General features: G+C 39.0%; 2 protein-coding genes across 8 annotated transcripts in view; one reads left to right on the top strand and one right to left on the bottom strand.

Annotated features, from left to right (window-relative positions):
* The window catches only part of LOC123803671 (sperm-associated acrosin inhibitor-like), a 125,726-nt gene that overhangs the window by 84,024 nt on the left and 19,420 nt on the right, over window positions 1-22,282 (bottom strand). The gene's annotated exons all lie outside the window — the stretch shown is intronic.
* On the top strand, window positions 771-5,749 carry SPINK9 (serine peptidase inhibitor Kazal type 9). Of its 2 annotated transcripts, none has more exons than XM_045815378.2 (4): window positions 771-896; window positions 1,835-1,863; window positions 3,884-4,011; window positions 5,584-5,749. In XM_045815378.2, the coding sequence occupies exons 1-4, from the start codon at window positions 842-844 to the stop codon at window positions 5,624-5,626; spliced, it is 255 nt and encodes an 84-aa protein (XP_045671334.1). In that variant the 5' UTR covers window positions 771-841; the 3' UTR covers window positions 5,627-5,749. The 2 variants fall into 2 exon arrangements, with proteins under 2 accessions (XP_045671334.1, XP_045671333.1); XM_045815377.2 differs by having other exon boundaries at window positions 5,581-5,749.

Below are 22,282 nucleotides of genomic sequence, written 5' to 3'. Positions count from 1 at the left end.
GTTCCATCTCCTCAAATTTAGATTCTTGGGAAAATTATCCCCCTGCTAAAGAGCATCAATCATTGCTTGTTTCTGCTGAATCAAGACTTGGGTGTTGGGGTGCCTGGGTGGTTCAGTCGGTTAAGCATCCAACTCTTAATTTCGGCTCAGGTCATGATCTTGGGGTCGTGGAATTGAGCCCCATGACAGGCTCCATGCTGGGTGTGGAGCCTGCTTGAGATTCTCTCTCTCCCTCTCCGTCTGCCCCTCCCCCTGCAAAAAAAAAAAAGACTTCGGTGTCGATACCTTTTCTCTGTACCCAGTCTGGACTTCCATCTGGCAACACTTCCTATTTGGTGCCAGAGGAAGGAGGGGAAACTGGGAAAATGTCCCAACCTAGAAAGCTGCCATGTTAATGAGTGTTCCCGGAAGTAGTACAGAGACGAATATGTAGTAAACCCGGTGAAATTACTTAACTTCTCTGTCACTTCATTTTTTCATCTGTAAAACAAAGAAAATGGTAGTAACTATCCAATAGATTTGTTATGAAGATCCAATGGTACGTGAAAGCACTCAAATTCTCAAGTATGTAAAGAAATAAGGAAATAACAACAGCTTTATTGGGTTCTATTATCTATTAAAATGCCACGAGCAACTATCTGATTTCACAATAAAAGAATTTCCATACTAGCAAATGTTTCTGACCTCTCCCCATGATTCTGTTTCTGGAAATTGCTCTTTCACAACCCAACCGAGGCAGGAACTCTTGACAATATATAAGGCAGGACCCAAGTGGGCAGAGCAGACACCAGAGAGTCACTTGTTTTGCCACCATCTGACTGCCCTTGGTCACTTCAGCAGCATGAAAGTAACAGCCTTTGCCCTGCTCTTGGCTCTGGCACTTACGACCATCTTCAGTAAGTATCTCTCTCATAACACCACCCCTGTCCTGATACCAACAGCTCATGTCATCTTCTGCTCACAGAATTCTGGGAAATACACAGCACATAGATAATAAGGGAAGCTTTTTGAAATGCATTTTTTGTCTCTATTAATAAATCACTAAATGATATCATGTTTGGGGCTGAGTTGACCTAAATGGTCAGCTAAGGCCAAATTCTTATCCATATAAGCATGTTGTATAACATCTTTGGTAAGGGTACATCCAGACTCTGCTTTGACTTGGTATCTCCATTTATGGGGACCTCATTTCTTTTTAAAATTGTCCCATCACCTGAGGGTAGCAGAAGGGGAGGTGGGTGGACGGATGGGGTGCCTAGGTGATGGGCATTAAAGAGGGTACGTGATGTGATGAACACTGGGTGTTATACGCAACTGATGAATCATTGAATACTACATCTGAAACCAATGATGTACTGTATGTTGACTAACTGAATTTAAATTAAAAAAAAAAACCCATCCCATTCATTGTTTGGAAGCATGAGCTATTATTATTTTTGCTTTGAGTTGAAATCTGCTTCCTAAGAATTTTCAACTGCTGGTCCAGCTTCTGTCATTTATGCCTACGACACAATAGCAGACATTCCCTAGATATAAAACCACTTTTTTTCCCAATATTTTTTGAACTCTGATTATGAGGTAGGAAAGAACAAAACTCCTCATTATTATAGTAGCTTCTCCATGCTTTTGGCTATGCTCAAATTCCATCCAAAAAAGAAAAAAAAATCTATGTTGAGCTTCAACCTTTGATATTATACTGATACACATTTCTGAATAGTCTTATGTTTTTGATAGGCTCAGAGCTGAAACAGAAATGAAAGATCATTTTTTTTTTAACAAGATTAGGTTCTTTCAGAGTTTAATTTGGTTTCTCTTGTCTTTGTTTTTCTTACAGATGTGGAATGTGCTGCACGCCCTCAACAGGTCAGTACATCCATCTTGATATAAAAGTCCTACTTCTATGTAAGTTTAAAGCCAGTATCAACAAGGAACTATTTGCTTCTGTACATTAATTAAATTGCTACATGTTTGAAGATTTTTTTTAAGTATCAAAATTGATTTTTTTTTTTAAAAAGCTTTTAAGAGACCTTTCTGAAATGAATGTAGTAGAACAAAGTGGTTAGATACCTAGCCTCCGAGTTATCAAGTTCTGGGTTTGCATTCCAGCTCCTTGATCATGTGGCTATGGGCAACAATACTTGGCTCATAAGCTTTTTGTGAGGGTTAAAACCACAGTGTTGGAAGAGAGTTGAGCATGGTACCTGGCACCTAGTAGAGCTCAAGAAGGACAAGTCATGACTCTTACAATTGTTAAACGGGTCACATACATCTTTGTTCTTTATCTTAGAGAATGAAGATTTTCATTTAAGCTTCCCTTTATGACTCATATTAAGCAATAACTATTGTTGAGTAAATCTAGGTGTGGTAGTAAAAGCTTTAAATCAGGAGTCCAAGCTCAATGGCTTTTAAGCTATATGACTGTGGGGCCTTTCACTTCTTTGAGTCTTTCGTTTTACCTATTAAGGAGAATAAGAGGGTTAAGAGTGTAAATTTTGGAGTCAGACAGTCCTGAGTCCAAGCCATCCTTCATGATTTAGTAGCTGTTTAAGAATGAAAAAGGTTAATGAATAGGAAGCCTTGGTAGTTTCCTGGTCACACTGTGCATATGACGTAAGCCCTGACACTGGGGTTTGAGCAGGCAAGAATAGGCTCAATAGGCAAGAATCGAAATCATGCTGGCATATACTCATCAAGGAGCACCATCATTCCCATTCTCCACCAGACTCCACTAGCCTCTGAGCTCCTTCTGCCATTTTATCTTGCTTACTAATCTTTGTGTTGCCAGCCGTCAGCTCAGCCCTAAAACTGAGAAGGTACCTGGCATAGGGCAACCAAAGGAATGAATGCATTAATTAATGGAACATAGCTGAAGGGGAAGATGAATTTAACCTGAAGTGTGAGCATATTTCAGGTTACCCAAGTGGAGATATTCAACAATTAGTAAAAACATCACAGGTGGAACTCTGAGTCCGAAAAACTGGAAATGTAAAGTCTTCTGTATAGAGCTAGTTTGTGTAGTCCTGAACGTAAAGCCAAGGGATAAAACTAATAGCTAGTATTTTTTTCAGTATTTTCCATGTCATGAAGGGCTAAGCATTTTACACATACCTTCTAGAATATGTATTTTTTACTTTAACCTTACAATGTCGTTATTATCACCCTTACTTTGCAGGTAAAGAAACCAAGGCTTAGAGAAGTAAAATGATGGCCCTACCGTTGTAGAGTCAGGATTTGAAATCTGATGTGTTTGACTGTTACTGTCCACACTCTTCAGTTTGCTCATAGTCTAAAACCCCAGAAAACTCTGTCTTGGCGATTGCATACCTGCTTCTGCAGGGGGCTTCACGTTCGCTTTGCTCCTGGCATTTACAACAGTGGTTCTCAACTACAATAGTAAAATACATGTGTCTGTCTAGGTGCTGCTGAAGTGCGTAACACGTGCTTTGTGACCAATCATTAATGGTAAAAGTTGCTAATGATGTGCTAGTTCTTAAAACATAGGAAGGATCCCTATAATACATCTCATGTTTGCATTCGGATAGAAATTTTTGTAAGTGAAAGAGAGAAATAGCAGGATGTGTAGAAAACTAACCCCATGAGAATGATTACAACTGTGAATCTGCCATGCGTGTTTTTAAATTAAAATTTTTAATTTTTAGGTAAATTATTTCGTTACAAGCTACCATAAAGAAATTTATCTTTCGACTCATGATTTTATATCTGATGTAAGAAATCTTTATGCTTGATATATCTCAAAGGGGTTGGATGAGGACAGACGATTAGAAGAAGAAATAAATGACTTGAGAGCTCTCTAAACTTGCTTGGGAAATTCTAAATCCTGGGAATAAAGATTTGGTTGAAGGCTTTTAAAATGTATTTCCAGGTTGACTGCAGTAGATATAAAAAGTTACCACCAGGAAAAGAGGGATTTTGTCATGAAATATATGCACCAATTTGTGGATCTGATGGCAAAACTTACCCCAATGATTGCTTCTTTTGTTATGAAGTTCAGTAAGTGTTGAAATATTTTTCTTTTCTATATTTAAGGTGTAATTAAGTGTTATGACAAACATACCTCAATTAGAAGAAGTGATTTAGGGCACAATGAATATGTAAATATGATGAATACATAGAATTTGGGGTCCCTAGTGTCTTTGGATCTGTACGTATTCTGGCAGTAAGAGTAAATCAAAGAACCTAGAAGCTCTACGTTGGAAGGAAATCTGAGGGCCATCTAGTTCAACGTCCACCTACAAATCTATTGCTTGAACTCCCTCTACAAAAAACTCTGGTCATCCTACAGTGCGTGCTTGATTATTTCCAGGGCAAAGAACATCCCTCCTCCTATCATGCCAGTCCAGTCATCTGTCAGAATGAACCATATCTATTGTTCAGTTTTAAGAATTAAGTTTAGATATGTTAGAGCCCCCTAATTATTGGCACAAAAGAGGATAATATCTAGAACCCTTAAAGAAATTTTTCTGTTTCAGAGTATGATTTCTCAACAAAATATATATTGAAGCTCTGATAAAAATTAAATTTGAAAATCAAATAGCCAAAAATAGCTTAAAGGTTACAAAGTAATCATCTCAAAGATATGTTAGTACCAGCTCAAAAAATATAAGATGGTGCATGATATACTAGAATGTATAGAAACATACAGATCCTTTTAAGAATTTTTAAAACATACATGAATGAAAACAAACACCTAACATAGATGGCATATCGTTCCAGTTTGTTTTTTTAATCAGAAAAAAAATTACTTTTTTTTCTTAAGATTTTATTTATTTGATAAAGAGAGAGAGACAGAGAGAGCAGGAGTGGGGGATGGGGGCACAGAGAGAGAGGGACAAGCAGACTCCCTGCTAAGCATGGAGCCAGACACCAGGGCTGGATCCCAGGACCCTGAGATCATGACCTGAGCCGAAGTTAGATGCTTAACCAACTAAGCCACACAGGTGCCCCAGAAAAAAGTTACTTTTATGAGAAATAGTATTTTATGAAAAATGTAAAATGTGATATTTACAACAAAATCGTTTACGAAAAAAGGTTTCTAAATGTGTCTCCTTTAAATAAGAAATTCATTAAATATGTTTTCAGGGATATAAACTGATTGTGATATATTGTGATATCATCCTTACACAACCAGCACCAGTTGCTAAAATATTTCTAAACTGCAGTCACTCCCTCCCTTCCTTTTTTTTTTTAAGATCTTATTTATTTATTTGAGTAGAGAGAGAACCAGAGAGAGAGAGCACAAGCTGGGAGAAGGGGTAGAGGGAAAGGGAGAAGTTGGTTCCCCACTGAGCAGGGAGACAGATTCGGGACTTGATCCCACAACCCCGAGATCAAGACCTGAGCAGAAAGACAGAAGTTTAACAGACCGAGTGACCCAGGCGCCCCCAGTCACTCCCTCCTTTTAAAAACATCAATGAGTGGACAGACTTGAGTACCTCGGGCGGGGGGTGGGGGGTGGGGGGGTGGGGGGGTTGTTCATTAGTGAATGCTAATTAGTTCCGGATGCTAATAAAATGCCTATGGCCTCAGCAATTTTCATTTGTTGCTATTTTCTCTCCACAGAAGAACTGACAACAAACTTAAATTTGTACATTTTGGAAAGTGTTGAATCTATCTTGTGATTCCAGTTCACACGAAACACACTCCTTCTCCCATATAACCCATGCCGCATTGCCTAATCTTGTCACCGTCATGTCTGGATTTCTTTGTAGAATAAAGTAGACCTACGTGGAATAAACATATGTCTGACTCTTTGTTTAGGAGTTGAATCCTCCAGATTTGTTTCACTTTTGGGTGATGTCTAATGGACCATCTTAGGGCCACATCCTGGGAGAAAAGGGTTAACTAAAGACCAGTAGTGGGAACCAGAAAATCAAAGGACCTGAATCTGATGACTTCTTCTTGCCCAGGCTAGGAAGACAACCCCTGTGCATAACTTAGTTCTTGTGTATTCCTGGAACATGAACAGAAAAAATGGGAACCTTCAAGTACAAGAATCAGGAAACACTCTTTTGCTAGATGTTTCTTATGCTTAAGACATGAAAGCTGCCCTAGATTGAGGCACCTCTTTATTTTCTACCGGAATACATGTTTGTAAAATGTGGCTGGTCAAACGTGCCCAGTAAAGCTGTATAAATTCCCATAAATTAGTTGACATATTCCATGTGTTTTTTCCCCCTAAAGTTTTTTTTTAAATTTAAATTCAATCAGCCAACATATAGTACATCATTAGTTTTTGATGTAGTGTTCAATGATTCATTAGTTGCGTATTACACCCAGTGCTCATTGCATCACATGCCCTCCTTAATGGCCATCACCCCGTGACCCCATCTCCCCACCTACTCCCCTTTCTGCAACCCTCAGTTTGCTTCCCAGAGTCAAGGGTCTCTCATGGTTGGGGCGCCTGGGTGGCTCAGTCGTTAAGCGTCTGCCTTCGGCTCAGGGCGTGATCCCGGCATTCTGGGATCAAGCCCCACATCAGGCTCCTCTGCTGGGAGCCTGCTTCTTCCTCTCCCACTCCCCCTGCTTGTGTTCCCTCTCTCGCTGGCTGTCTCTCTGTCAAATAAATAAACTCTTTAAAAAAAAAAGTCTCTCATGGTTTATCTCCCTCTCTGATTTCTTCCCTTTCAGTTTTCCCTCCCTTCCCCTATGATCCACTGTGCTATTTCTTATATTTTACATAAGAGTGAACCATATAATTGTCTTTCTCTGATTGACTTACCCCCTTAAAGTTTAAACTCAGATCTAGGATCTGAAACTTATCTGATCTCACTATTTATTACATTATATGTTTCAAAAAACATATTATCATACGTTCCAAAGATCATATTGTCTGTTCCAAAGAACAGAGAGGATGACTTGCACATCTTTGTAATCCATTTGTGTATCTCTGCAATTAACATATATCTATTAATGTCTACTTTGTGTATCTGTGACAGGCTTTGGAGCATACAGTGGTAAATAGAATAGACTTGATCTTGCCCTCTTGGAGCTTATATTCTGGGGAAAAATTTGCCGTGCTTAGTATAGCATCTTTCATAGAACTGATATTATACAAATATGTTTATTAACATTAAATCGAAATTAAGCAACATTTCAATTGGATTATAGCAGCACATTATGCATGCATTTAACATATGAAAATCTAACTATATATTCTCTGCAAAAAGGGAGAAAGAGAAAATAGAGTCAAGACCTTTTGAGCTGGGTTTTTGTCTCACAAATCCATTAGAGATTCAGACACCAAGGCTGGCCACAAAATGACCTGTGCTAATTTCCAAAGAATTCAAGTAGAATGGTGTGCTCTGGGGTGGTTTATTTTCTTTTGTTTGCTCTTTCACTTTTTGTTATTGCTGTTGTTTCCTGAATGATGCGAGACCATCACTAGGACTACTTAAAAGCTCTCTTCAGAGAAACTTTTTAAAGAAAGTATCGATTTTATATATATATATATATATATTGACTAGGGCAATCAGGAAAGACCTCCCAAGGCCCTCCTGAGGTGATTTATAAGCAGAAACTAAATGACGGGTAGAAGTCAGGCAAAGGAAAATGGAGGCAGGAGTGGAGATGGGTGGAAGGAGGAGGCAGTAGCCACGGGATTGAGAAATGAGAAGTGTCATTCCAAGCAAAGGGAGCGGCAGGACACTGCAACACAACAAACCAGCACACACAGTTATTGGCCAGTTCATGTTTTTCAGCCACTCTTCCTCCCAGGCCTCCCTACTATCCACTGCCCACAATCCATTTCCAACTGTCTCCAGAGTGACAGTTCTCAAACACAGATCTTATCTTGTCATCTCTCCGCTAGAATCGCTTTAGTGAGTCTCACTGCCTCTAAGTCCATCAGTGCTGGCCACCTCTCTCTCCAGCCTCATCTCTCTCTCCACTCTACATTATGGACTGGTCACCACTCTCAGAACGCTCCATGCACTTAGCAATTGTGCACATGCTAGTCCCTCTTCCTCCAATTCTCTTTCCCACTTTTCCATCTCACCAATTTCCGCTCATTAAAAAGATTCATCCCTAAAGCTCTCTTCTCTAAAAAGCTCCTATGTGTTCTCTAATGAGCATCTCCTACGTATTCATTCATTCATGTAATCCTCCCAGATTATCAAGCATCACGGTACATTCTCATTCATTTCTAAGCATCTGTCTCTTTTGCTGTATTATGAGATCATGCTGCAGGTGTTTGATGAGTGCTTAATAAATTAACTGAATTAAATTAAGATGAATTGAATTTGACTTCTATCAACAAGTAAGCAAGGAAACCATGGTGTCTTATCCCAGATAACCCTGAGGTCCGATGTCACCTCCTGATCCAACTCTGGCATGAGAATATATTGATGAGGGAACAGAAGGCAAGCTGAGGACAAAGCAGAAACTGACACCCCGCAACCCACCCCTCCCACCATGGGATGTACGTGACATTCCTCAGGCACTATTGGCTGCCCTAAAGGACAAAAAAATAGTTAACCTATAGATACCACAATCCTGCAAGACTTAAGTCTCCCTCAGTTTACAAATGTCTTAGCAGTTGACAAGAACAAAGCATTTCTATCAATAACCTAGCTTCCAGAAGGGAATGTAAATACAGTTAAAAGTCTTTATAACCTGCAGACTATAGACAGATACTTATAGGAATTGAGGAAGTTCCCAACTATCTTCATGTTAATGCCTTACTAGAGGGGTAAATGATCTTAACCTGACAATGGCAAGGCCTCTGGTATCCTGTGAGTCTTCTTTAACATATGAAAGTATTTTCTCAACCTGCTTGTTTCCTTACCTTCCCCCAACCCCATAGAATATAATCAGCCACCCCTCACAACCCAGGTGCAGCAGCTCTTTCTGCCCACGAGTCCTGTCCCTGTGCTTTAGTAAACCACCATTTTGCACCAAAGACGTCTCAAGAATTCTTGGTCGTTGGCTCTGGACTCCACCCCACTGGACCTCACCTATATCCCACAACCTCATCAATATGACATCTGTCTGCATTCTGTACCAACCCAAACTCTGAATCCTTCTTCAAGTTCCCATAAAAAGAATCCACAGACATACAAATAAGAGAGAGCAATGATTGCTTTTCCAGAGATTATGGGGGAGTGACTTAAATGTCAGTCACCTTGCTCAGCTACAGCCTAGAACTCCCCATTGCATTCCTATCCTCCACAGTCATCTCTTGCAACACCACCTTGCAAATCCTTGTCCTTCTTAACATGAAAAGGAAATTAACATAAAATTTTAAAGATGCACAAATAAAATAAAAGAAAACCAATTAAATCCATTTGCCAAAATCTGTTGCTAGAACTGAGGCCTACCCACATTCTAAGAAATCTCATTCTTTTTCATTTTTAATTATTTCTTCCTCATTTTTCAGCAAAGCAGGCACTACGACAACCAATAAACCAGTCCATCTGGACACAGGTAACTCCTGTCTCTCTGGGAGAACAAAAGGAAGCTGAAGCATTGACTTCGAAATTTTAATTGACAATAAGAGTACAGACCAAGGACGCGGAAGCCAGATCTACAAAAACATTCCTTAACAAAACCTATCCACAGGGACACATCCTGAAAACTTTTCAGAATTTCTTAAGAAAAGGAATTCTGAGTCAATTGAAGTTAAGCCTTTTATGAGTGCCTGTTGAAATGCTGGAAGAGAACTCCTGAGGTTGTGAAAGATGCCTCCAGAGAGCTCAGGAAACTATCCAATAGTTCTACTTGCCAGACTCCTAGGCGCTGATTGCCTGGGATGTGAGTCATTTAATGCTCAAAAATAGGCTCTGTGGTTAAGACAAGGAAGGCCCAGAGCAGCCCAGCCCTGTATGACTGACTCATTGAAGAGTAAGCCAGGCTTCTGGGTTCCATTCTTCTTCTGCCCCAGTGTTCCGAAATCTCATTCCACAGGCCCAAGACCCCTGTTCTGACCAAGGCAGCTTCCCAGCCTGAGGCCCTGCTCTGTCCAGCAGCCCAGCCCTCTGGTCTTGCGCTTCTAGCTTGTGTTCTTTGCTGCTCTTCTCTTCTCCACTCTATCTGTTCCAGAAAGGGGGCCCGGTGGCAGGCGGACATCTGTTGTGTCGGTTGCATCCCTGGTTGCCCCATGTCTGTGTGGGCTGCCTATTGGGGCTCCGGTTCTTTCTTGTTTATCTGTGGGGCCCATGGATTGCGTGAACCACCATCTGTTTGCTGCCACACCCTTTAAATACTGCCGTGCCCTCCATGTCAGGTGAAATTATTTGTGAAGGCTCTATAATATAATGGTTAAGATGGTGATCATTTGGCACCATACATGATTATCGAATCTTTATGGTGAATATCTAAAGCTAATGTAATCTTGTATGTCAATTATATCTCAATTTTTTAAAAATTTCAAAAACTAAAGGGAAAAAACCCTAAGGAAAAAAAAAAAACAAAAAAAAAACCCAACTCATGGGGCTTTGGGAATAGAAAGCCCTGGGATTAAATCTAGATTTGCAATTTCTGAGTAACCTTGAGTTACCGGTTAAACCTGAGTTTCAGTTCCTGCGTTTCAAAGTGGGGACAGCAACAGTTCCTTACGGATTGGTGTGAATCAACCTATACATACAATACGTAACACTGTGCTTGGCACATAATTCGCAAACAGTAAATGAATGATTTCAGAAACAAAAACAACAAAAATCTGTGGTCATCCTAACTCTGTTCCCTAAGCACAATGGGCAGGTTCTGGCTTTTCCTTGTCTGATCCCCCAGTTCTACCCTAGCACAAGCCCACCCCTGCCTAACCCCTGCCTGACCCCCACCTGACCCGGTCCTGAGAGAACACTACAACCTCCTGTTAGAGCAGACCATCACTGTTACAGCCACACAAGGCAGCAGAGTGGTTTGATCGCAGTGAAAATATACTCCCATCAGGGACTCTGGAAGGTTTTTTAAGCTATCCTCATTTTCGGTTTAAAAAAAGAGAGAGGAGGAAAGAAAAAGAAAAAAATATGTGTCTTCTGGTTTGGAGCCCCCTAACTCCTAACCCCTGTTAGGAATACCTAACAGGTATTCATGTAGAACAGGGGATTGGGTCCTGTTTATCTTTATGTCTGAAATGGTTATCTATTCGTTTCTCCATTGCCTGACATATAGCAGGCAGCCTGACATACATACATAATTTTTAAACTGTCAGGGAAAAAAAATGAAAACAAACTTAGGTTGAATATATTCAAAACCATGTATTCAACATCCTAATGGCATTAAGAGTCCCACACTAAATTCTTCATTGCCTGCAAATAACAAGAGAAAACAGTGTTATTTAGCAAAGGGCAGAGGACAGAACACACTTAATTCCTCACAGCTGGAGAATGTTTCTAGTCTGTGGTTGTATGAGGGTCTTTGCTGGAGGAGAGGAAGATGGGGGTGCGGTAAGGTGGGAGCTGGCAGCCTGAGTTGCAGCAAAAAATGGGAGTTAGGGAGGAGGCACATAAAAGGTCTCGAAGACAGAACTTGTGCTATTTCTTAAACTGTCTGATAGACATATGAGCATTTGTGTTGCTATTAGCATTTAAATTGTACATGTGTATTATATACACTTTTGTATATATGACATATGACAAAACAGAGAAAAGATAAGGTGGGTAAGGAAAGAAGTAGTCAATGTTCTTTGGTATAAATTGCCTGTGAATTTGAGATTTGCTAAGAGAAAGGCATCAGTATGTTTGCCTTTACGGCATTCTCTTCCTTCTCCAATATCTAGAGGCCTCCTAGACATGTTTTCCTCAAGGACAGAGACTTACTCTTCTCTTAAAATAGTGCTAAGCAGAGCAGGAAACTAGCTCACATAGGACTCAGATCATAAAGGGAGGAATGAAGGCTGGGGTAGGGCATTATGTCACTCAACTGGCCAGAAGAGTTCCACTTTCTCATTGAAACCTCCCATGAAGAACAAAACACAGAATCAAATGCATCTTGTGACAGAAACCAATGTAAAAAAAAAGGGACATCAAATATTGAACCAGTGATTCAGAGATTTCTGGATATCAAAGACCAATTAAATTTCTTTTTAATAATTATTTATTGCAAAATAAAGTAAAAAAAAAAAAACAATAGAAATCCAAAAAAAAAAAAAATCACCCACAATTTTCAGGAAACTTCTTATCATTTTATCCATACACCATGATCCAGTTTCCATGTTGGCAGTAATATCATAAATGCAATTAGGTGGTCCATTTTGCTTAATGTTATGCCATAAGAATATTTAATTTTTTCTTTTGTCTTTTTTTTCTTTCCTCTCTAATCTCTTCAAATAACCAGCATACACAGTAACCTTATAAAAAAACTAACCATTGGGAGACTAATATAGGGTTGCCATTTTTTAATATAAAAACTTTAATAAAAATTATAACCTACTTTCTTTTTTTAAATTTATTTATTTTAGAGACAGAGAGCAAGAGAGAGCATGTGCATGGTGGGGGGGGGGGCAGAAGGAAAGGTGGAGAGAATCTCAAGCAGACTCCCCACTGAGGATGGAGCCCAGTGTAGGGCTTGAGACCACATTCCTGAGAACATGACCTGAGCTGAAATCAAGAGTCAGACGCCCAACTGACTAAGCCACCCAGACACCCCTAATCTGCTTTTATAATTACTTTATAACATGAAATGATAGTTGTAATCACATACTGTTTTTAGTACTAAATGGTTCTTATTTTTTCCCAAAAGTCTCATCTGAACCAAGTAGTAGCATTTAAGAATCACTCACAAAGACCAGTAGTCTTTAAATGTTATTCTAAGGAAGCCCAGGAAGTTCCTGGGGTTGCCTGAGCAGCTTGAAAGCAGGCAGAAGTCAGAACCTTCTACTCCTTCTTCAATTCAGAGACATTTCTCTTTTATTTATTTCTTATATTGGACAACAGTAAGATTTCCTGGCTCCTCCACTGGATACCTGCTTGAACTTGGGCAAGTTTTGAATTTCTCTGGCTCATCTTCCCTTCCTCATTAGTTACATTAGGATTCTGTTTACCCACTTAGTAGAATTTTTGCAGGGATTATGAGTTCATGGATAATATGTGCTTAGACTATTCATGGTATGGTACATAATATGGTACATAATAATAACACGTAATAAACTCAATAAGAATTATTATTACAGTTACAAAACATAAAACATTGGTGGCTATAATCCTTATGCTCAATGCAGAAATTGCCTTTATAGGCGTCCTAACAGGTATTCATGTAGCTTCTTCTTGGACCTGTAGAATGAGAAGGCCATTATTAATGGGAAATTCTATTAAAATTTATTTTTATCAAGCTTAGATTCACCCCATATTATTTACCCCCTCATCTGTCCTAAATATAGCCCTTGAAGACACAGAGAAAAAGTGTAACTAAGAACTCTTTCAGTATTTTTAAGACAGTTCTTTATACTTTCTGAGTTTACTAATATTAGTTGAAGAAAACCTTGGACCATGTCCTATACTAAATGCTTTACATCATGATCTCATTTAATTCATAAAACAACCCTAGTAATAAATTTATGTGACTATAAATGAGGGTATTTATAGTATTTACCATGGCAAATCTAGCACTTAATTTATCTCTAGGGCATGACTGGAGCTCAGGAAAAGAAAAAAAAAGAGAGAATTAAGTTAATGAATCAATCTGCTTTTTTCCCACTTAAGAAAAATAAAGTTCAGCGAAGACAGATATGCAGTTCAACAGTAGTAGGAAACGGCAGCGTTATGACTGACAAGAGCTCTGTTTGACTGCAGAGCTCAAGTTCTTAAACACTGTTGCACTATGCTCCTTAGGCAGTATCATAATCCCTATCCCCAGGGCAGCCCATTTGGACAAATTCTAGCTGTTTTTATTTATTCACAGGGAGATAAATGTGAGTTCTCTGCTGCGCAACCTTTCCAGGCCAAGAACACTATGTCCATTGGTGTTGTAAAGAATGCCTGCAAGCCCATGAACTCCAAAAACAAGAGGAGCTGAGCTGCCAGTGACCTTGTCATAGAGCCATAGAATGGCTCTTTGAAATTGTCATTTTGCATAGTCAAGTCCTTGTAGTATTTAGCAAACTGCATACATAAAGAATGTTTTATTTTGTTAAGTTACTTCCTAATATTTGGCACTATAAGAAGTGCAAAAGCTGCCCTTCTCTTGGACAATGGTGGTGCAATTGATGGTATCACTAGCTAAGTATGCCCCAATGGAGGTCTCCCTAGCTCTTGGTCCATCCAACTCTACTTGGCTTCTAAAGGTTAGTCCTATCTGGAGACAAAGCAATCATGGACAAAGCATAGGAATAGCCCAGTGTCTGCACCATTGGATTCTTAAGATATCCACATGGACCCCCATTCTTGGATTGAGGATGCCAGTGATTGTCCCCTTAGGAAACCTGAATAAGTAGCTTCCGATTGAGAACAGGTATATTCCCAACAGATATTCAGCTAACTCTCCCATTAGCTTTACTTATACTGTAAAATCTGGGGCCCCCAAGAAAGCTATACATCACTGTAGAGCATGGATTATTGCATAAGTCTTGCCAGCCAAGATCAGTGAATGGATTCCACTGCTCTGGGTTCAGCCTAGAAACAGATCTGGCAGACTTTCAGTTGATGAGAACTCTGGGCTAAGGCAGCTGGTGCTTATAGCCATACTGATCACTGCATCAGACTCACATGAAAATGCCTCTATTGCAAAAAAAAAAAAAAAAAAAAAAAAAAAAAAAAAAGAGTACTAAACCAAGTAACCTGTCTTTAAAATTTATTTCAAACATTTACTAGTTCTGAGATCTTGGACAAGTTATTAACTTCACTAAGACCCAGTTTCCTCCTCTATAAAATAAAGAAGATGGTAATACCCATCACAGGCATATATGGGAGTCAAATAACATAGTATATATGAAAGCACTAGGAATTGTTTATGCACCATCCAAATGTAAATTAGCATTAATTTAGGTTATATTATGTAATCCTTTCACAAGGAAACTTTTCCCATGATTCATTGAATCTTTTAAACCTGTTCTAGGGCACTGTTCTGGGAAGAAGCCATTTCTTAATAGAGATGACACATTTGGCTAGGATATAATGCACACCTCAATGGGCTAGGCCGATAATAGCAGGTCACTTCTCTTGACTCCACCTTACTGCCCTTGGCTGCTTGCAGCAGCATGAAAGCAGTAGTTCCTTATGATCCTAGAAACTGTGCCCAGGAAATTCTGAGATTTTTTTCATCTTAAAGATAAGCAAGTCTGTTTTTGTTTTAATGCATTTTTCTCTCCATTGAGAAATCATTGAATCACATCATCTCAGAGTCGGAGTGGCCATAAAGCTCATCTAACCCATATGTAAGAAAGCTTCCTATGAGATCTCTGAGAAGCAGTCATCATCTAGCTTCTGCTTTGACGCAAAACTCTCATGTCAAAAAGGTAGTCCATTCTTGACCTATTTGAGTCAACAGAATATTCTTACTTCATTGGGTAGAAATCAACATTGACTCAACTTGTCATTCATGACTAACACAAGATTTAAAGAATATAAGAATATATAATTTATTTGTCCATTCCATATTTATGGAGTGCTGAATATGGCGTGGCATCATTTAATAAACAAATTCTTCTTCTTATGATCCACTTCCCAGTCTCAGGCCCTTTTTCTTGTACTCCATTCTCACTCCAGAAGAGCAATCATAGCATCACCACTCTTGCTGAGTGAGTCTAAACTGATCATTAGTTTGATTTGAAGGCTTGAAGGGAACCCCACATCAGCTGGCATAGATGAAGAACCAAAACAAAAATCAGATCTTTCCCCCCCAAAACTGGTTTTGATTAAAGAGAATGGTCATTTCACAACATGTGGTATAGAATTACTACTCTTATGTAATCTCAAAATTGGGATGAATTTTTCTATCTCAAAATTAAAAGCTCTTCCACACATCTCTTAATATGTAAAAGATATGATTTAGAATCATCTATGTAGAATCGTCAGAGACAAAGCTGACATGCCACACAATTTTGTTATGTACATGAGTATTTACCCTATTAAACATCAAAGCTGGCTTTATTTTAAGAATTTTAGATTCAAACCATTATTAAATGGAATTAAGGGAGCATAATGTCCTCAAGTGCATTGGCTTTAGAGTCAGAAAGAATTCTGTTAGTTCCCAGCTTTGTGGCTGTGTGACTAGGATACATCACTTTAATTTTCTGGATTTTCTGGACCTGTTTACTCATTTATACAATGAGAATAATTATAATACCTAACTCATTGAATTGCTATGAGCATAAATGCTATAATTTTGCAAAGGGCTATAAACAGCCCTTTGTACATAGTAAGAATTCTAGGACATTTACCTAGTATTATTATAAAATGCTATGTTTCTTTACTTATTCATAAGGGGATGAACAATGTGATCTAGCCTTTTCATTTTGATTCAGTATGAAAATTATTAATGTTCTTTAGAGACTTCGCCCACATGGTAATAAAAATTTTCAACTAATGGGCAGGCAATGTAAGTGACACTCTAAATTCTCTTTGAGGCTATGCTTCATAAGTTAAAGGGAATAATAAATTAGCAGAGAAGTGAAGAAGATGTACTTTGAAGTCACAGACTTGGGTTCCAGTAATAGGCTCATCGATTACTAGCTATATGATCTTAGAAAACATACTTAACTTTTTTCTGTTTCGGTTTCCTTTTTTAAAGGAAATGTTAATAGAGTCTACCTCGAAAGACTGCAAGAGTTAAAAGGTAAACCACATTCAGGGTTCTCAGCGGGTTTCAGGCAAGCAGGCAGGCGTCCATACAGCTCAATTATTGCCATTTTGCCTTCCTATGAAGCATGTCGGCTGATATGACACAAAAGGGTGACAGAAGAGTATGAGATGAATGGGTGAGCCTGTCTTGTGAAATAAAGAGGATTCTCTGAGTAAACAGTGAGAGGCAGTGGAGTACATGATGTAGGCATCAAAATATATTACCCTGACTTAGTTCACTGGACATGAAGCAAGCAGTATTTGGCTGAGAGGAGAGGATGGAGTGTGGGTGGGCTCTAAGGCTACGGAGGTACTCCAGGGTAGTGAAGACCAATATGTGCAGTGTTGAGCCACTCAGCCTCCATCTTGTAAGGACTAGCACAGCATCATAAGCAGGCAGCATCTAAGCAGGTCTGTGCTTCAAAAAATCACTTTCCAAGCAAGAATGACGGAAGGAGTAAAAATAATTATAGGAAATATGTGAAGACCTTTCTATCTGCCAGCTACTATTCTAAGTGCTTTGTGTATATAAACTCACTTAATATTATTAACAACTCTATGAAATAGGCACTTCTACCCCCATTTTGCAGATGGAAAAAGCACTGGATTGAGTCAAAAGATGGCTTACGTACCGAATGTGACGTGGACTTTGGACCAGTTACCTCAGCTTTGTGAGTCAGAAGTCCTCATCAACTGGCAAAAATGTAACTAGAAGTAACTGCACTTCATTGAGTTGAAGGGAGGGTCCTGTCAGAACATGTATCATGGGAAACAGTGTGATGGGAAGGGCACTGGCACTCATGTCAAAGAGTGCTGGCCTCAAATCCACCTCAGCTTATGATCATAAACCAGTCACTTGTCATCTCAGAATGGCTACCAAATTTTTAAAATGGGAATAAAAGCCAGGCCCATGTGTAATGCCTGGGGACTCGGGGGCAAGAATCTCCTTTTGGATAGGCTGAAATGTGGTAAGTGATATTTACTTTTCAAGATGAATACAATGAGATATCACCTCACATCTGTCAGAACAGCTAAAATCAACAACACGAGAACAAAAGGAGTAGGCGAGGATGCAGAGGAAGGGGAACCCTATTATACTGTTGGTGGGAATGCAAACTGGTGCAGCCACTCTTTTTAAACAGTAGGGAGCATCTTCAAAAAGTTAAAAAAGAACTACCCTACTATCCAGCAATTGCGTTACTAGGTATTTACCCAAAGGATAAAAAAATACAGATTTGAAGGGATACATGCACCCCATTGTTAACAGCAGCATTATCTACAATAGCCAAACTATGGAAACAGCCCCCAAGTATCTACTGATTGATGAATGGATAAAGAAGATATGGTATAATATGTAATATATATATGTAATATGTATTATATGTAATATATATATTTGTAATGGAATATTATTCAGCCATTAAAAAGAATGATATCTTGTCACTTAAAACAACTTGGATAGAGCTAGAGAGTATTATGCTAAATGAAATAAGTCAATCAGAGAAAGACAAATACGTTATGATTTCACTCATATGTGGAATTTAAGAAACAAATGAGCAAAGGGAAAAACAAAAGAGAGAGAGAGAGAGAGAGAGAGAAACCAAGAAACAGACTCTTAACACTAGAGAACAAACTGATGGTCACCAGAGGGGAGGCGGGTGGGGGGAATGGGTGAAATATGTGATGGGGATGAAGAGGAACACTTGTGATGAGCACCGAATGATGTACGGAAGTGTTGAATCACTATATTGTACACCTGAAACTAATTTTACGCTATGTTAACTAACTAGAATTTAAATTAAAACTTAAAAAAAATCTATTTTAAGGATTAATAGCATATGGAAGGAAGTACCCGGAACATGTAACAATGTTAAAAATGTTCAATTATATAAATGCTATTGTAGCTGCTGCTGCTATTTATTATTATTATTATTATTATTATTATTATTAGAATGTGCTTGGGAAATCACTAGTAGTTGTAGGAACATGGGTAGTATTTTGGTAATCCTGCCTCCTTTTGCCCCTATAAAACACTGAAAGGCCCTGTCATCAACTATTATATCAAGGCGAACCTACATTTGTCAGGCTGTGAGTTTAAGTAAGCACTTCTGGGAGTAAGGATATTAAAATCCATACCAGCAGCCTCGGAGGTATTCCTGAGGGGTTTGAGGTCTTATATCTCCGTTTCCACTTTCTGGTTCTAAACTTTCTTTTCCTAAATGAAACCCTTTCTCAGCTCAGCAAATATTTCCAGCATGAGTTTATCATCTTAAATCAGTAAGAGACAATTCAGTAATCAAGACGAATTCTCTTGCCTGACCACCAGGTGAGTATGGGAGGCCTGGCAGGCACTGCTAGACATCTGTCTTGATTCCATCCCACTGTCCTTGGTCATTTCAGCCCCACAATCACAGCATTTGCCTCTTGTCCTGTGCCCTTGCCTTTGCCTCTGGATCTCCCTTTCTCTGGTGTTCCTGCCCTAGCCCCAGGCAACAGCAGCCCCAGGCCTGTCTTCTGCCCAGAGGGTTCTGAGGGACGGTCACCTCACAGACGGGTGGATATATTTTTCTCCTGAAAGACGTTGTGACAACGCATTTTTATGACTATTGGGAAATGATAGAGTCCCAGAATCTCAGATCTTGGAAAAGATGAAAGGTCTTAACTTTTCAACTTTCAGTTCAGGAGGAATCTTATTCTGTATGCCTGAAAGATTGTCATTCGACTCTTGCTTCTGTTTGGATAGCCCTGAAGATAAGAAAGTCAGGTCTCCATAAGGCAGCCTTTTCCATTCTTTGACAGGATGAATGTTTAGAAGATTGTTTGCTCACAATCTCTTAATCAGCACTTACTCGTGCATCGTGTGCCAGGTGCTGGGTTGGGGGCAATGATGACTAAGATTATTTTTGTCCTCAGTGAACTCTTTATGTTGAGCCAAAAAGCTACATAATACAGTGGTTAAGTTGGTGAGCTCTGGAGTCTGTTTTCCCAGGTTTAAATTCAGCCAATAATACTAAGAAAATTTCAGCTATAAGATGCTAAGTGCGGAGGTTCTGATGTAAAACATGGTGACTATGGTGGAAAACATTGTATTGTATAATTAAAGTTTGTTAAAAGAGTAGAACTTAAATGTTCTCACCAAAAACAAAAACAAAAAACCCAAGGAACTATGTGATGGATGTGTTAATTAACTAGATGGGGAAAACCCTTTCACAACGTAAATGTACATCAAATCATCACAGTTACACTTTAAATAGTTTACAATTTTAAAATCTTAAAAAAAGGCCTAGTATATATCTTATGATTTTATTTCTCAATCAATTAATGTACAAATAATTATATTTGTATAATATAATTGTAGTTAAACTGACTTAGCAGGGTTCTTACAAAAACAAAGTTTTACAAGGAATTGCCCACATGGCCCTAGGAAAAAGTTCAGGAGCCTGACTGAAATTTCGTCAAGCAAAGAACCTTGGTCACACTGTAGAAAGAATGATCTGTTCTAACATAATCCATCTTTATTACTCAAACCCCTAATGCTTAGGAGAACTTGGTGTTCCAGGGAAATCTGAGAACTGATTATATTTTTAGGATAACATATCCTCCCTTAAGATTTAAACCTTATGTCTTTGTTTGGTAACAGTATGAACTAAGCCCCATTTCACCGGGTCATAACAAAATCTTCAATATAGAATTATTGATTTTTTGTGGTCTCCGGGCCCCTGCCTTGTTATGCACTTCAAGTATTATAATAGGAATCTCACAGAATAGGCTTAAGTTTCCAAGTATACATCCTGGCTATTTCTTTAACATACTTTATGTTAAATATAATAGTAGATACTATGCCTAGGAAAGTAGGAATGGCTATAGCAATAAAAAAGGGTAAATAGATTGCTCTACTAAGACAGAAAAATTGCCGTTAGGCAGTAAAGGGAGAAAGGACCCAGAAAATTAGCCCCTTAAATATAAAATTGTGGTATCCTAATCCATCGGTTCTCAAGTGAAGAGGTGAATCAGATTCTACTATGTATTTGTGCATGGGTGTGTGTGTGTGTGTGTGTGTGTGTGTGTGTGTGTGTGTGTGTGTGAAATCTGAGTCATACACTGGACCTACTGAATCAAAATCTTTGGGTGGGAGGGAGCAGGTGTTGAAGACAGACATGTAAATCTTAAAAGTTCCCCAGAATTACTCCCTCTAAGTTCATCTTTTTCACATTTGTTTCTTCTTGCTAGTTAAAAAACAGAATGTACTTCTATGGAACCCAACCATAATTTAACAATCATCAAACAAATCAGTATTAAACCATGGTATCATGCCACAGCTCTACAGCCTATTACAGATGAAATATTTTGGCCTGCAGAGTGTTCTTGGTCTTTGGTGACCTGGTGACTCTGCCCTTGGTGTCACAGGTAAACAGATCATTTGCAAAGTGACTTCATAATGGGGTCTCATGTTCTCATATGGGCTAGAGCCCTCAGTTAGAGAGTTGAGCCTTTGAGGACTTGCTAGGAAGCTCTTGACAGAGGGAACTCTGGTGGATAAATCACATTGTTCCTTTTGGGAAAAGATGAAAACTTCCTTTGTGGCTATTTTGGCTACCAGCTATTTCTCATGTAAGGATCTGTCAAAGAACTTTGGGGAGGGAGTAAACATTTGACCTTCTAAGAGAAGAAACAAGCCAACAGTAACTGTTTTCTAGACGTATGGATTTTTCAACTTGCGAAGTTTTTCTCAGAGATGAGTTTACTACCTCAACCAGAATGAATATCAGTGGTGAATCCACTTTTCTATATTCCAAGAACTCTGCCATAGGCAGGTTCAGAATCAATACCTTAAAGGAGGATTGATGAGAGGTATAATCACTATTTGACAAATAATTTGGTCTTTTGAGTTGATAATCAGTATCATCTCTCCTCCCATCTCTTCCTAATACTTTCCCACCATACTCCCACACACTGGTATTGTGTGCGTGTGTGTGTGTGCGTACACGCACATGTGTGTGTGTATTCAAATACCTTCTACACAAAACAATATCAGTTTCTAACGTGGCTTACGATTACAGGACAACCTGATGTTATCATATCTCAAGAGAGGGCTCAGCTTTTCTACTTATTTCCAGCAAAATGGGAAGGGAAACCCATGATGTGAAACTAACTCTGCGAGTGGAGTGGTGAAGTGGAAGGGAGGCAGGCAGGGCATTCAGCTACAGTAGCTGAAAGAAGTCAAGGCTGTTAAGTAGAATATAACATATGAAGGTCATAGGACTGTTAATAGTTTAGGTAAGCAGTTGTTGACACAGAGATCCCAAACAGTGGAAGAGGCTTCCTTATAAGCAGATAGAGTTTGGAAAGATGATATTTAAGACAGGCGATAGTCAAAAAAGAAGGCCAGTATCTAAGATTTCTGCCAGCAGGTAGCCAGGCTGACTATCAAGAACTAGACTTTGTCTAAAAGGGGTCCATACAATGTCTGAGCAGCCCGGCAGTGGATGATCTGCTGAGTCGCAGAGGATGAAGCTTGGTTTTAAATCTCTCCTGTCAAAAGTCAGCAT

Source organism: Ursus americanus, chromosome 15 (genome assembly GCF_024610735.1).
Source record: "Ursus americanus isolate L20-20 chromosome 15, mUrsAme1.1.p, whole genome shotgun sequence".
Classification (NCBI taxonomy): Eukaryota; Metazoa; Chordata; class Mammalia; order Carnivora; family Ursidae; genus Ursus; species Ursus americanus.
The sequence above is the reverse complement of the archived record's forward strand: the minus strand, read 5'-3'. Positions and strand labels throughout refer to the sequence as shown.

Coding starts and splice junctions, on each gene's coding strand:
- SPINK9 (XM_045815377.2), top strand. CDS start 842: ATGAAAGTAACAGCCTTTGCCCTGCTCTTGGCTCTGGCACTTACGACC. Junction 897..1,834: donor GGCACTTACGACCATCTTCA/GTAAGTATCTCT, acceptor TTTTTCTTACAG/ATGTGGAATGTGCTGCACGC. Junction 4,012..5,580: donor TTCTTTTGTTATGAAGTTCA/GTAAGTGTTGAA, acceptor TTCTCTCCACAG/AAGAACTGACAACAAACTTA.